The 15,201-nt window shown below is 54.6% G+C and overlaps 2 protein-coding genes and 1 long non-coding RNA gene across 9 annotated transcripts in view; 2 read left to right on the top strand and 1 right to left on the bottom strand.

Moving 5' to 3' along the window:
• Positions 1-1,476: 1,476 nt before the first annotated feature.
• On the bottom strand, positions 1,477-3,597 carry LOC120582314 (uncharacterized). The gene is made up of 4 exons (XR_005647535.1): positions 3,485-3,597; positions 3,350-3,405; positions 3,181-3,268; positions 1,477-1,822 (listed from the first exon to the last, which is right to left on the bottom strand). It is a non-coding gene; the product is annotated as an uncharacterized LOC120582314 (long non-coding RNA).
• Positions 3,598-3,621: 24 nt separating this feature from the next.
• On the top strand, positions 3,622-11,198 carry CCDC51 (coiled-coil domain containing 51). 3 transcript variants are annotated; one of them, XM_039837665.1, is made up of 4 exons: positions 3,625-3,723; positions 8,176-8,495; positions 9,505-9,669; positions 10,193-11,198. In XM_039837665.1, exons 2-4 carry the CDS (start codon positions 8,184-8,186, stop codon positions 10,946-10,948), a joined length of 1,233 nt encoding a protein of 410 aa, XP_039693599.1. In that variant the 5' UTR covers positions 3,625-3,723; positions 8,176-8,183; the 3' UTR covers positions 10,949-11,198. The 3 variants fall into 3 exon arrangements, with proteins under 3 accessions (XP_039693600.1, XP_039693599.1, XP_039693598.1); XM_039837664.1 differs by lacking the exon at positions 3,625-3,723 and adding an exon at positions 5,900-6,203; XM_039837666.1 differs by lacking the exon at positions 8,176-8,495 and having other exon boundaries at positions 3,622-3,723.
• Positions 11,199-13,022: 1,824 nt separating this feature from the next.
• Positions 13,023-15,201, top strand: part of PLXNB1 (plexin B1) — a 26,301-nt gene continuing 24,122 nt past the window's right edge. The window contains exon 1 of one of the 5 annotated variants that reach the window (XM_039837651.1): positions 13,023-13,114. The gene's annotated coding sequence lies outside the window, so the exon portion shown is untranslated. Of the gene's footprint in view, positions 13,115-13,248; positions 13,367-13,663; positions 13,746-13,895; positions 14,125-15,201 lie in introns of those variants that run through there. The other 4 variants (XM_039837649.1, XM_039837652.1, XM_039837650.1 and 1 more) reach the window with 4 other exon arrangements.

The following is a 15,201-nucleotide window of genomic DNA, read 5'->3' as shown; positions in this document are numbered from 1 at the left end:
ATCTCAGGGTTGTACTCAGCAGCACAGGGCTAGGTGCCAGCTGGCAAGGTCCCACAGGGACTGCCTAAAAAAGTCCAAAGAAGATGCTGCTGGCTATGCAACTTTCCAAGAGAGGACCAAAGAAGGATTCTGCCCCCCTCCCCTTCATGTCAAGTACATTGAGTCATAAAACACGCTTCGATCTAGCAAAACATTTTCCAATTTTGACGTAGTGAAATCCAACTAATTCTAGAGCCCTTTTTGAAAACACATTTTCAAAGAAAGCTTAGCATTATTCCCATTGTTGTATCAATGGGTCTGGAGGGGAAATCCAATGTCTTGTGCCTCTGAATTACATGTTTCAATATATATGCATTTAGTACACATTATGGATGGCCTCTGTCTTCCAGGAAGTTATTCCTCCTGGAGTCAAGGGTGATAATTAACAAACGTCAGGAGACAAATATGAAACTGGGTAAGACATTGGGACTGCCCCTTTTTACAGTGATCAGGGAAGAATTCACAATTGTGATATTTTAGTTCTCTAAAGGGAGTGACAGAAAGAATAGGCGACAATACAGTAAGGCAGGCGCTTGCTTGTAATGTAGGCCACTGTGCCTCAAGATGGATCAAGGGGATGAACTGTAGATATCAAAGGGCAGGGAATGGTGTCTAGATCCCTTAGGGCCTCAGTGGTCATTGTAAGGACTCTGGCTTTTGCTCTAAGAAGCCACTGAAGAATTCTGAGCCAAGGAGAGATGAATTATAACTTCACAGTTTAGCAAGATCACTCTGTCCTAAGTAAAGATTAGACTGTAAGGGAGCACGGGTAGGGGCAGGTAGACAAATCTTTTTTTTTATGTAATCAATTCCTCTTACATAGAGGCAGAATGTGAGGAGTTTAAAAAGCATATAGCGCAAATAGCACACCAAGGAACTGGGACTTTACACTTGAGTCTAGGGGCGTCCAGAAGTAAAATGATTCAGGATACAAGAGTATTTACTAGTGTTAACAATATGAGTAGTTAAAGATCCAGGTGAGGGATTTTAGGGTTAGAATGGGGTGGGGGCATTGTAAGAAATATGAAGGGACCAGATTTAATTTTTTCCTGATGGGCTGAATGTGGAGTATAAGCCACAAAAACCTAGGAAGGGTGTTTCTGAAGCCCTTGTAGAAATGCATACCTGGGGGCTTCGAAATAAGCTTGGTTCTTAAGAGACTTTCAGGAATCTCTTCCTTCCCCAGTTTTCTTCCCTTTGTGACATGTATCAAGTGTCCTGCTGCCCTCTCACTATAGAGAAGTTCCTTGACAATAGGAACTGTTCACTGGTACAAGCTCAGCCTGCATATAGCAGACTCCTTACATGAACAGATTAGCAACCCCATTAAAACAAATGGCAACGTGGATGTCTTAACAGAAAAAGATGGGTTTTCTTTCCAAAGTACACCTTATGTAATATACTATCAGATATACAACCACACAAAAACAACAGCCATTTCAAATGGGTTGGTTTAATTCCAGGCGGTACAGAATTCAGGATAGAACAAAGACTAAAGAACACAGTTTGGCAGGATTCCAGGTTGGGTTTACTCTGACCTCACTGCTAAGGCTGAAATGGCTGATGAGAAGAATTAAAGAGATGAGCCACTGCATGATTATTATTATTTTTTTTACAAAAGTTTATTCTCAAATGTACAACAGTCTCCAAAACAACTTCATCTAGCTATAGATGTTATGGCAGGGAATCCGGATGTTAAAACAGGAATGGAATTAAGTATCACCATTGCCCCAGGCACAAGGAACGGCTTACTTTTTGCCAGATTTCTTAATTCCACCTGTGGCTGCAAAAGGAAAAAAAAAAAGTCTCAACTAGGGAAAGATACAGTTCTTATGGTAGAAGCCTGAGGGGCCTGAAGTAGAAGGTTCGGCTCTTGTACTGGGCATTCTTTTTGACACAATCACATAAAGGGCTTTACCAATATTGTCTATTCTGGGCAAAAGTAGAATGAGGATGAGGCAGCGGCACAAGTAATTGCTGTGCACTGGTCTGGATCTACAATGTGTTGTGTGCTTCACAGATTGGTTCATTTAATCCTCATCCCCTATCAACCCATTTTTCAGATGACGAAGTCTTAAATGTTAGGTCTTTGAAGTTATAAACTTCGACCTTCCACATTACGATCCTGGGGCCTGGTTTACTCAATATCTGTACTTTACCCGCTTTATAAATGACTATATATTTGGCACACAGTAGGTAATTTAATAGATGTGGAATTATGTATGCCTAATATAGGAATGAAGATCCCAAAGGACTGACAAAATAAACCTTAAAAAAATTAGATGATGTCAATGGAAACAATTAGTATAGGATTTCACTAAGGACTGACGTTCCTATACACAGAGTAAGGGAATGTGCAAGATACCTCACCATGTTACTCCAAAAAGAGATCACAACAGCTAGAATCTCAGTGTTGTGTGAATAAATAATAATGAATCCAGCCCACTGGGATAGAGGTCTTGGTAAGCCCTGGATGACACTCCCACCATCACAGCCTCCACCATCCCTAGTGAGGCTCACAGTGATCCAATAGAGCATACTGTGGAGGAAATAATCACTAGTTTGATGAATGTAAACAGCATTTAAGAAGCATAAATATTAGGGATGTTGGGCTTGAAAAACATTTTTTGACGCAATCAATTTCTCCTACATAAAAGAAAAGAGGTAGAATATTAAAGGTTTAAAAGGCATATAGTGCAACTAGCACGCCAAGGAACCAGGACTTTACATTTCAGTCTAGGAGCATCCAAAAGTCAAAAGGCGAGGGATACAAGAGTATTTACTAGCGTTAACAATATAGTGAAATACGGCTTTGGGGCAAGAAATTGTGGCGGATATTTGGAAACCCAACTGTATGAATTCGAAGATATATGAATTTTTGTGTTTCCAATTCTGCCTCTCCTCCAAGGAAGGGAAGCAGACCGCCTGGCAGGCAGGCAGATTTCGTTTCCAGACCCGGCCTGACTTCGTCCCTTCCCGCTGCGGCGGATCCAAGCATGGCTAGGCCATCCGACGCAGTGGACACCAAGAACCAAGACCTCCCCACTCACCATCCAAGCAGGACACGGGCCTGCCCGGGCCGCGTCCAGACCGATGCTCAGAACACTTGTTTGGATTGGGCTCTACCTAGCCCTCACTTACCCAGGGGGCCCTTCCCCGCGGCCTTCGCTTTTAACTCCTCGAGTTTCTTTTGCTCTTCTTTCTGCTTCTGCTTGAACGCCTTATCTTCCTAGGGAGAAGCAGAGCGGGTTCACTCCAGGCGGGTTTCCCAGCCCCTCCGCGCCCGCCCACGCCTCCGCGCGGCCCTCACCTCGTCCATCTCCTTGGCCTGCTTCTTGGGCTGCTTCAGGGGCTTCTTCTTGCCACCTATGGACGACACGAACACGCTCAGCCCGGCCCTCACCGGGTGCTGTCCCACTCCACCCCGCCGGCCTCATACACTCACCTTCGCGGCCGGACATGGCGCCTGCCGCCCCTTCCCCAGACCCTGCCACCGGAAGCGGAGCTCCCGCGTCCCACCCCTTCGCTTACACCTCCCCGCGGGCCCGCTGATTGGCTCCTAGTCAGGAAGTTGCGCTCCCCCTGCCGGAAGCGGCCGTCTGGAGGCGGGTGCTGAAGGCTCAGGGATCAATTGAGTGGCGGGCGTTCGTTTGGGGGTTGCAGTTCGAGCGCGAGGCGCGCCAGGTATGGGGCTGGGGTGGGGGTCGTTCTGTCAGGGGAATGTCCGGAAGCCAAGAGGGGTGCTAAACCGGAAGGCATCGGGGCTGGGGTCGTGCGCGGGCTAGGCGCTGCAGGTAGAGGGAAGGGTATGTGCAAAAGGCCTTGAAGCTTGGCGCGTTCCTGGAACCGAGGAAAGCACATAGTGACTGGAGGGAGAAGCGAGGGGAGGTGGCAGAGGTGGGCGAGGGCGAGATCACCTGGTCCTAGAGTTTTGGAGGCCACCCGAAGGAGTTTGGGTTTCATAATATAGTACGGGGCGCGACTTTTTTGCAATTCTGTTTATTCAACACATTTTTGTTTATTATATACTATACGCAGATAGTATTCTCGGCACTGAGGATGCAGCAGTGAACAAAGCAGTGCCAGCCCTGGCAGAGCTGACATTCTAGTGGAGGAGACTATAAGCCAAGTAAATGAGTAAAATCTATATCGCAGGTCATGTGATATGTGCACGACGAAAAAATAAAACAGACAATGGATAAGGAGTGCTGGAGTGGGGGTGGATGGCAATGACGTTTGAAAAACAGGAGGCAGCAAGCAGTACAGATAGTGAAAGCCAGTGCGAAGGCTCTGAGGTGGGGATAGTTTAGCGTGTTCCAGCGGTACTAAGTCCATGCGTAGTAATTATGTAAGGTGAAGGATGCATTAGCTAACCTTATTGTGGTGAGCATTTAGCAATGCATGAGTGTATCAAATGATCACATTGTACACCTTAAACTTATACAGTAGTATATATTAATTATATCTCAAAGCTGGGGCAAAACTGTCCTTGTGGCTGGAGCAGAGTGAGAACAGGGAGACTAGTGGGAGATGAGGTCAGAGAAGAGAGGTTAGAATGAGAGCCAGGAGGTGGAGGCCCTGTGGGCCGTGGAAAGGATTGCCTTTTGCCTTGAGAGAAATGGGGAACCATTTCAGGGTTTGAGCAGAGAGAGTCGTTTTAAAAGGACCACTGCTCTGTTGACAGTAGACTGTAGGGGCTAGAGTAGAAGCAAGAGGCTCCTAGGATAATCCAGGCAAAAGATGCTGGGCATTGGGACCAGGTGGTAGCAGTGGCAGGGACAAGAGTAAGGGATTCTGGATTTGGAAAGGAAGTGGCATCAGCTAATGGATTGCATGTGAAGTGGGAGAGGAAGCAGAGTCAGGGATGATGAGAGAATTTTGGCCTGATTCGGACTTGGGGTTTCCATCAACCGAGATGGAGAAGGTTGTGGGGAAAGCAAGTTTGGGAGGGGAAGATAGGATCCCCATGAACCTTCTGAGCAGTGATGTGGGTCGGGCAGTTTGATAAATGAGCCTGGAATTCAGAGGAGAGGTCTGGGCGGCAGAAGTCACTAGTTGGTTTTTATTTTGAAGTAACAGCTTTATGGAGATACAATTTATGTACCATGTAATTCTATTTAGTGTGTACAGTTCAGCAGTTTTCGTATTTCACGGTGTTGTGCAACCATCTCACAATCCATTTCAGAACATTTTTGTAGATGCGTTTTAAAGCCATGAAAGTGAGTGAGAGAGGAGGCCGAGGACCGAGCCCTGGGGCACTCTGTGGAAAGGTTAGGGAGATGAGTGGGGACGGGAAGCCAAGTGTAGAAGGCATTTCAAGGAGAAAGGACCTGTCACAAGGCACAGGCTACTGAGGACTGAGAACTGGTCATTGGATTTAGTGCAGAGGTGACCTGGTTAAGAGCGGTTCCAGTGTCAAGGAGTTTGGCTGTAAAGAGGGGCAGAGGGATAGGGCAGTTGCTGGAGGGGGTGTCAGATCAATTACTGGGCAGTGTCTGAGGAAGGGAGAGGCCGTGGGGCCTGGGGCCCAGTTTGGTCCTCCCTGGAGCATGGCTTCTTCACTCAACAGGGGGAAGGGAATGGGACAGACACTGGCAGGTGGGAAGGTGTGGTGGGAAGTTCTTTTCTAATTTTTAGCTATTTTCTTGGTGAAAAATGAGGCAAGCCATCAGCTGCAAGTGAGGATGATGATGGAGGTTTGAGGAAAGGGCATTTGGTGGGGACGAGTGAGACAGTGGACAAGTGAGAATGGATTTGAAAGGGGCAAGATTCTGAACTTGGGCCTCAAGGCTCTGCTTCACTTGGCCTCTGTCCACCTGTCCAGACCCTTCTATCCATTCCGCTCTCCTCTTCTTTCCAGATGCATCCGCTGCCTTTCAGGTTCTAGACGACCTTGAATGCCTTTCCACTTTTTCTCTCTGCCAAGAACATCTCTTTGCTGGTTGGGGGGTTTGTGAGACACCTGAGTGGAGAGGAGCTGAGCAACAGGCCGGGGCCTGAGGACGGGAGGCTGAGAGGAGGGACCGAACTGAAGGAACAGCTTGGGGGTCATTGGTGCCTTCCCTCACAAAGAGAAATCCTGCTGTCACCAAGCTTACGTTTGGTGGCGGGCTAGGCAACAAATAGAGAAGACAGTATGCATCTGATGGAGAAAAATAAAGCAGGTAAGGTAGCCAAAGAGGGAGTGGTCAAGGAAGGCCTTGCCAAGAGGTGATATTTGAGCAAAGACATAGAAGTCAGGGTGAGCCGACTGGACTTGTGGAGAAAGAGTGGTCCAAGCAAGGAAGTGGCAGGGCACAGGCCCTGTGGTGGGATCGTCCTTAGCATGGTAGGGTGGCCAGAGTGGAATACAGGGATGGAGAGAAGGAAGGGGACGAGGGCTGAGAGGACTGGGGCGTGTTGGCCACTGGCAGGACTGGTGTTTATGCCAGGTGAGATGGGACCTGTGAGGGGTTTTGAACTGAGGGATGTGATCTGTCTTATGAGTTAACAGCCTCTGGTTGTCATGTGAAGAGGGGCAGCTGTGACGGGCAAGGGAGGAAGCTAGACTTCGTAGGAGGCTGTAGCGATCATCTCTGCCAGGGGCGGGTGCCCTTTCTGAGGTCCAAGAGTGGGCAGCTGATAGAGGAAGAGCCGGGAAAGGAGGCTGAGAAGGTTGGAGGAAGCCCAGAGGGGGTAGTGATTTCAAAAAGAGAGGGTGTCGAAAGCTACAGAGGTAATGGAGAAGAAATCTGAGGAGCGCCAGCTGGATCTGGCAAGGTGGACATTTTGCAGGGCCTCCAGGAGAGCAGCCTTGGTGGCAGACTGGGAGCAAAAGAGAACGGGGCTGAGGAAGTGGTGGCAGCCAAGGTGGACACCTTTCTGCCGAGCATTGCTGAGGAGCGTGGATGCTGTGGTCGGCGGGGCTGCGTGCTTTGCTTTGATAAGGGGTGCACCTGCAGGATTGTCGTGGAGTCACAGCTTGTGTGCAGAGGGCACTGGCATCGAGGCCTAGCAGGCTTGCCTGACTGCCAGTGGCCACATGCGCTCCTTTGGGCCTTACGAATGGGACCCAGGGGTTCGGGTGCGGCATCAGCTTGAAACCGCTGTTACAGGGATGCCCCATTCTGTGGCTCTCAGCTTGGGCATACTTTGTCCAGGAGGCCCATCCCTCCCCATCCAGCTTGGTTTTCAAGAGGGCTCGAGCTTCTCTAAGCACAATGGGTAGGAGGCCCTGGGCAGGTCTCTGTCCTACATCACCTTACATCAGAAAGCCCGTTTCTTGGTAACTGGAGCACCTCCAACTTGTCTTCCTGTCCCCAGCTTTCTCTACTTTTGTCTCTCTGGCCTGGTTCTTTGGCCACCAGGTGTCACTCTGACAGCCAGTGTCACTACTGGGGTCTCCAGGGGTGCAAGGGTGGTTTGGCCAGAGGAGGGTGCTGCTGGCCCAGGTTTGCCCAGAGAGCATGGGTCTCGTGGCACTCTCTCTCGGGGGTCCTCAAAATCACAGCTACCCTTGGGCTTCCGATAATGGGAAACTGTGCCGTTCAGGTGGTGAAGTGGGCATCGTTGGGGCCCAAACGTCAAAGCAGAGTTGAAAAAGGAAAGATTAACCCAACCTGTTGAGCAGTGACTGAGGTCGGAGCAGATGGAGAAAGTTTATGGGAAGCGAAATGGGAGACTGGGATTTGGTGACCTGGAGAGTCTGGGCTTGCAGGGCAGAAGGAGGAGGGTCGGTGTGAACCTAAGGAGAGTTGTCCTCTGTCGCTGAAACCCGCTGGTCCCACAGTTTCCCCGGGTGTCTTTATCAGTCTTTGTGGGGCTTTGTCAGCGTGCGCACAACTCAGGTTTGAGAATTTCCTTTGCCATTAACAGGAACGTGGGCACCAGAACTCTTATTCAAGTCATAATAGAGACCTGGGGGATGCAGAAGGCATGATTTCCCAGATACATTCTTTCCTGATGTATCCTGTTGTCCGGGTCCCCGGGGAAAGCCTGTCCGCAGTGGCTGCAATCTCCAGGCCCAGCACAGCAGCTCTCAGTTTGGACTTCTTAGTGGAAGTTAGTCGGTTCAGAACTGTCCCTAGGGCTTGCAACCTGCCTGACTCATGCCCAGCTTTCTCAGCTGTGAGTTGATCTGTCTGGTGTCCCCCACAGATCTCCCAATGACAGGGTGCAGCCCTGTGTTTGCCATGCAGCACGTCGCGGGTGTGCCCCCCGTACTGATGCGGAGAGGCCTCCTTGGAAAGGACCCCTCTATGACCAGGACTCTCTGCAGCCCAGGCCCCAGCCAGCCGAGAGAGAAAAAGCCTGAGGACGTGGCCCTCGGGCTGTATCACCGCCTCACAGCCCTGGGAAGGGCCCTGGGGCATGGCATTCAGCAGCGAGCGTCTTCCACGGCCAAGACTTGGTGGGACAGATATGAAGAGTTTGTTGGACTCAATGAGGTTCGAGAGGCCCAGGGAAACGTGACCGAGGTGAGGAGGGGAGCCCAGGTGGTTGACCCTGCTCCCTGACTGAGGAAATGTGCCCCAGAGGCTCCTGCCCCACAAGTCACCAGCCCAAGTCACCAGCTGCCAGCTACATGGTGCTTAGAGCCACATCCAGATTTGCCTTTTCTTGAACAAATGCAAGTAGTAGAGAGATTTGACTGTTCCTCACATGACAGCATAGGTTTGATAGTACTAGGGTGAAGATCTCTGTGTAACTGTGACCCCCATCCCCCCGAAAATAAGTTGCTGTGTGCCAGTGAGTCCCTGGCCAATAGCATCCATTCTGTCAGGCCAGCAGACACTTCCTTCAGTGACAGTTTGGGGGTTGGAGTTGAGAGTTGATGTGTTACCGTGTCCTCGAAGCCCTGTGTGGAAGGTAGAGGCCCTGAGAATCGTACTAGGGGTGGAAAGAGCTGCCTGTGTTTGTCAAGTCCTTTGTGGGAGCGGATGTGCACTCTGCCACCTGTTCCCACTCCTGCCTGGGTGCAGACCAGTATAGTGGGGTGGGAGGACCTGGACTCCAGCTGCGGAGTTTGAGGCAGAGTGCTGCCTCTGCCCTTGGAGGTCACGACCTTGGCTGAGACAGGGTTTCTGGGCCTGTAAAACGAAGCCGTTGCAATGCCTCTCTTGGCACTGTTGTGAGGTGTCACTAAGGTAACACGTGGAAACGTCTTTCATCGGTTCTTTTCTGTAGTTTGTCAGACTAGAGTTGGCTGGGTTCGGTGGACAAAGATTGCGTGCAGTCGTAGCTGTTTTCCAGTTTCCCAGGGGCATGTTATTTCTACTTGAATGGATTAATCCGCTGATTCCGGTGGGCGTGGCTGGGGCTGCACTCTGAGGACCACTGAGTGAGCCGGGGTTCTGTGTCTGAGGGACTCTCTCTGCCTTTTGCACTGACACCCCGCTGACCTCAGCCACAGCGTTTTAGGACTAGAGATGAGCCTGTGCGGGTATGGCGAGAAGGGGCAGCCGGCCTCCGTTGTTCTCTCCACAGGCAGAGAAGGTGTTCATGGTGGCTCGAGGGCTCGTCCGCGAGGCTCGGGAAGATGTGGAAGCGCAGCAGGCCAAGCTGAAGGAGGTGAGGGACCGCTTGGACCGCATCTCCCGAGAGGATAACCGGTACCTGGAGCTGGCCACTCAGGAGCACAGGATGCTGCAGGTAGGCACCTCGGGAGGCAGCCCTTCCTCACCTGGACAGGGACCCGAGGTCATGGAGGGGTGCGGTGAAAACCCTGACTGGTCTGGTGGTCAGAGACCTGATGAGGAGGCAAACCAGAAGCCCCAGTTGGAGCGACCGGGCCCCAGGCTTCCAGAGCCCATCCACCCGCCTCCTTCTAGAGTACTGGAGCCAGCAGTCCAGGGCAGCATAATTGGGGCCTCAGGGTGCTGAGGAGGGAACACCATGGAGGGTGCTGGCCCCAGGAGTGCCAGACACTTCCGTCCTGAGAGACACATGTCTGGCGAAAGCTACACTGCCTGGGCAGGAGGACAGTGCGGCTCACCTCAGCCACCCTGATGCCTTTGCTCCCACACCCGAGCGGGCTTGTGCTGCCTTCATTCATTAGCACGTAATCGGTGTCAGGCGTGAGGCGGAGCCCCAGGAACACGGTAGTGGGACATCTGCTGGCAACTAGAGCTTCACAGTCACACCGCTGCTGTATAATATCGCTTTACCTCTGCAGGAAGAGAAGAGGCTTCGCACGGCCTATCTGCGTGCCGAAGACTCTGAACGAGAGAAGTTCTCCCTCTTCTCCGCGGCCGTGCGGGAAAGTCATGAGAAGGAGCGCACTCGGGCTGAGAGGACCAAGAACTGGTCCCTCATTGGGTCAGTCCTGGGAGCCCTGATTGGCGTGGCTGGCTCTACCTACGTGAACCGTGTACGGCTGCAGGAGCTGAAGGCCTTGCTCCTGGAGGCACAGAAGGGGCCTGCGAGCCTCCAGGAGGCCATCCGAGAACAGGCATCCAGCTACTCCCTCCAGCAGAGGGACCTCCACGACCTCATGGCGGACCTAAGGGGCCTGGTGCAAACTGGGCCAAGGCAGAGCTCTGGGTCCCAGCCAGGTACTTCCCCCACCCGAGACAGAGACACAGATGTCCTTTTGGCTGCCTTGAAAGAGCAGCTCAGCCATTCCAGGCAGGTCCATTCCTGTCTAGAGGGTTTACGAGAGCAGCTTGATGGCCTGCAAAAGACTTTCAGCGAAACAGCTGGGGTTGTTCGGCTTGCGGAGGCTGCAGCACTTCCAGGCCTGGTGGAGCCAGCAGATGGGGCCGTGCCTGGCGCCCTGCTGGAACAGGGGAGGGTGGTCCTGGCGCTGGCGGACATGGAACAGAGGCTAGAAGCCCAGGTCAACAGGAACACCATCTATAGCACGGTGGTTACCTGTATGACAGTTGTGGCCACAATGCCTGTGCTCTACATGCTGTTCAGGGCCAGCTAGTCCCTGGACCCAACGCCAGAGGGTCTGAGGGGATGGGTGTGGGAGTGGATTTAGTTAAAGAATCCAGGCAGTGAAGTGAGCCTTTGGGGGTGCACGCAGCCTCAGCCTGAGTCTGAGTACCATCCGTGTGGCTCACCAGCAGGCACACTTTGCTTTTTAGGCAATACTCATTTACATTAATTATGAAAATCTGTGCTAATGTCCAATTAAATCGTCTTTGAGTTTGTATTATTTAAAGTAATTGACATCAGACTGAAGTTTCATCTGTTGAAAATTGAGATTTGTGACCCGAGGGTTTGGCCTCGAATTACAGCAGTCACCCCGTTTTGTCCTTTCTCACTTATTTGTCTTGTCCTTGGTTCCGGACCGTTTTGGATGCACTAACCCTTTAGGCTTGGATTTTCATTCTGGATTTCCTGGCCTGCCCTGAGTCGGGTTGCCTGGGCATTCCGGTGAATGGAACCTAGCCTGCTGCCCACCCATTGGTGACTATGGTTACTGTCCCTCTTCTAGATCACTTCCTCTGCCGTGATGGGGAGAATCTCCTGGTTCTAACACCAGAGGGATGATCAGAGGAGAGCAGGGAAGAGGGATTGGGGAAAGAGCTGATAAATTATGCTGGGGACATAATTACAGGGGTCGGTCGCCAGTCTGGGTCCCTGGTGCACAGTGCTTTGGGCAGCACCGGTGTGCCACCAGGGCTGGGTCCAGCTCACCAGCAGTGTGCACGGAGAGGCAGTGATGGGGAGGGGCCTCCCAGAGGTGGGAGATGCAGCGGAGGGGTGGGACTGCTCTGAGAACCCCTGACCTCTCCCTTTTCAGAGGGGGAGGGCAGCCTTTGACCTCCCGGGCTAAATGGCCACAGGTGGCCTTGTGCGTCCTTGAGTAAACAGTGGGGAGGCACTCTGTACTCTCCTGGGAGTCGTGGAGGCTTCTCAGGTCTGGAATACCTGTCAGAGTAGACCGAGGTGGCATGCAGGGTCTGCGTTAGGGGCTTCCTGCGGAGCCAGAAGTTTTCCCACCAGGTGCCCTTGCCTCTTGGAGCCTGTGTTCGGTGCCAGGCGTGAGGCGGAGCCCCAGGGACACGGTAGTGGGGCCCACAGGTGCTCTGAACCTCTGAGCTCCTGGTCCCTTAGTCATCTGGTCACTTCTTTCTTGGCATTGTTTTTCTGTAATGGTTCCTCAAGATGGCATGGGATGAAGTGACCTCTGCATTTGGGATGATCACCCCCCTGATGGGGTTGGAGGTGCCATATCAGATGAGGGGTGCTGTGAGATTTGGAAGTCCCGGGCGCCCCTCTGGGTGAGGTAGGTCCTGAGGGGTATGCACTTGAGTGAATGGATTTCGGGAGGGGAGGGTTGCAGGGACATAGAAGGGGCTCCCCACAAGCTGCACAGGCAGGAAAGCCATGGCAGGTGAGGGACTCAGGGCAGAATGACCTGGCTGAGGTGACAGGTGTGGAGGAGGGTGGAGCATAAGGTTAGAGAATGAAGTGAGGGATCTGGGGTGCCAGATGGGCATATGCCGCTGGGTCTCTGATGCCGCAGGCCAGGGATGAGGGAACTGGGGAGGGGGTGCCATGCTGGTGCAGACCAGGGGTTGAGTGCCTGGACCCAAATGCTGGAAGGAGGTAGAGGGAAGGGAGAATTTGGAAGGCAGAGCTGGGTAGACGAGACTGAAGGCAGAATCTTGGTGGGGAGTGTCAAATGGGAAGAGGGTGCCTGTGCTGTTAGCTCTGGTCAGTAGCCAGTATGGATGACCTGAACGTTCTGGGGGAGCTCTGGGGACTTCTAGGGTGATTGTATGACAAATTTTTCCTCCCAAGAGGTCATCCTAATGGCCTTAGAGGCGAAGTCCTCTAAAAACCCTAATAAGATGGGCCAGGTCTTGGCTCCTGAGTTTGCAGTGGGCAGGCCAGGGTGAGAAGGGCCCAGCAGGGGGCACAAATGGACCTCTGGAGAGAGCCTTTCTGCTCAGCGGTTCCTCCCTCCAAAGGCCCAGGTATTTGCCTGTGAGGGAGTCTAGACTTGCCCAAGGCTTCTCGGTTATGGGCGGGCCCAGGTATAGGCCAGGGTGAAAAAGAAGGAAATGCGCCTTTGCTTGTGCACAGCCGAAGTGTCTTCCTTTAAGAGCCGGGCTAGGTGTGGTATCACCTCCACTTGCCGGTGAGCAAATAGCCTTGTGTGTGTAGTGGGGGGCGGGGGTCAGGTTACTTGGCTTAGCGGTGGCGCAAACCCAGGCCCAGCCCCGAAGGCTGCGCTCTTCCCGCACAGCCAGAGGTGGGGGCCGGAAGGAGGGTTTGGCTGTTTGGGAGACCTGGGAGTAGGGGCGGTGGGCAGGACCGGGTGCGGTGGGAGAAACAAGGCGCCTAGGAGTTCAGGTAAAGAAAGTTGGAGGAGGCTAACCACTGGAGCCAGGTATTGCAAAGAGGAAGCCCGGGGTACTGCAGGGCAGAGGTGGTGGCCAGGGAACAGGCAGGGCAGGTGAGGGGCGTGGGTCCCACGCGAGGGTCCCACCCAGCGCTGGCAGGCCCGAAGAAGCTCGGGGCTTGTACCGCCACACCTGGGGGCGCAGAGCGCGCCCCCCGCCCCGGCCCCCTCCGGTCCCGGGAGGGCTCCCAATTCCGGTTACCGCGGGGAGCGCAGGTGAGGCCCGGCGGGGGCGGGGCGGGCGGAGTGGGGTGGGGCCGTCCACGCTCCACTCCGCTCCTTTCCCTCGCCGCGACCCGCGTTGCCCTGGCTCCCGCCGGGGTGCAGTCTGCCCCCCACAAGGGAGGGGTCGAGTCCCCCGCCCTAGGCAAGTGCGGAGTCCGCGGGGGCAGGAATGCGGCGTCCCGGGCGGCTCGGGGCGCACGCCCGGCTCTCGCGGCTGCTTCCGGCCTGGCCTGGGCGGCGGGCGGGGGGAGGGCGGCCCGGCGGGCGCGGGGGGAAGGAGCGGAGCCGGCCCGGCCGACGCGGCTTTGTCTCCTTTGTTCCCCGCGGTGGCAGCGCCGCGGCGGGAGGGGCGGGCAGCGGGCGCAGTTTTCCGCTCCTCGGTCTCCGGGTAACAGCTGCGGCTCCGCCAGACCCACCTCCGGGGGGTGGGGGGGGGCCGCGAGGTCGCCGCGCGCAGATCCCGAGCCCGGAGCGGCCGGCGCCCGCCTCGGCGCGCTCATCCCGCGGGGCCCGGCCCGGTGGTGAGTGCGGGGCCCGGGGCCGGGGCGGTGGGGACGCGGCGTGGCGGCGCGCGCCGGGGCCAGGGGCCTGAAGCCTCGATCCCGCGGGGCAGGGGCAAGCCCGGGTGAGTGGTGGGCAGCTTCGGTCCTGAGAGTTGGGACCACACTTCTCCGCGCGAAGGAAAAGTCTGGCGGCTCCGCCTGAAACGCGATTGGGAGACAGAGGAGGTGGAGCTGCTCCTCCGCGCCCCCTCCTCGCCGCCGCCGCCGTCGCCTCAGCCGGAACCGGCCGGCCCCTTCCCCGCCCTCCCAGGACCACCGGTGGGGTCCCTTCCCTGCGAGTCCGGAGAGGAGGGAGGTGGCTCGAGCCAGAGCCGTTTGGGAGGTCGAAGCGTCCCCCCGTGTAGTAACAGCCCTTCCAGGCTGTGCTGGAGGCGGACTGAGCCTCCTGCCACGCTCCCCCAGAGGGGGACCTCCTTCTCCGTGCTCAGACTGTCCTTGGGTCCTCGCGGGTCCCGGGTAAATGGTGGATCCTCCCACCCGACGTCAACACACAGACAACAGGGCGAGCAGGATGCAGTGCAGCACTATCAATGAGTAACTCCTCTGGGTGGACCCAGGGCACCCGTCAGGAGCACGGGAAGGAAAGGCCAGTTTCCCACTGTTCCCTGGGACTTGACCCTTCCCCAGGTGTGGAAGGGCAGAGTTCGCGAGCCCCTTCGGGTAGTGAGGACAGCCCCAGGAGGGCGCAGGTGGCGCTGGCTCCTTGCAGATAGAAGTTAGGCAGCCTTGGGCCCTGCTGCAGACGTCCAAAGTAAGGTGGGCCAGAAGAGACCTCAGGACAGGCCTGGGCACAGGGGAGTGAGGCTTCGGCTGTGCGCCTCAGCGAGGCCTGAGGTCAGCAGAGTGATCAGGAGATCCTGGCTGTGCAGGCTGGGGACATGAGGCCTGGCTCCAGTCCATCGTCTCCAGTCTGCTCTGGCCTGGTCATTAATTAGAGTGGGGCTCACAAACCTTGTCCTTTGAGAGGCCAAGTAGCTTAGAGAACCCCATATCTCCCCTACTGCCTAGATTTCCTTGGCTATGAAAGGGGGGGGG

The sequence above is a fragment of the Pteropus medius genome, unplaced genomic scaffold (assembly GCF_902729225.1).
Source record: "Pteropus medius unplaced genomic scaffold, Ma_sr-lr_union100, whole genome shotgun sequence".
Lineage (NCBI taxonomy): Eukaryota > Metazoa > Chordata > Mammalia > Chiroptera > Pteropodidae > Pteropus > Pteropus medius.
Note: the sequence above shows the minus strand (reverse complement) of the source record. Positions and strands in the feature narration are given on the sequence as shown.

Bases quoted from the DNA above. Each gene is read 5' to 3' on its own strand.
- CCDC51 (XM_039837664.1), top strand. From the start codon at position 6,176: ATGCATCTGATGGAGAAAAATAAAGCAG. The intron at 8,496-9,504 runs GTGAGGAGGGGA...TTCTCTCCACAG, and splicing joins CCCAGGGAAACGTGACCGAG to GCAGAGAAGGTGTTCATGGT. The intron at 9,670-10,192 runs GTAGGCACCTCG...TTACCTCTGCAG, and splicing joins AGGAGCACAGGATGCTGCAG to GAAGAGAAGAGGCTTCGCAC.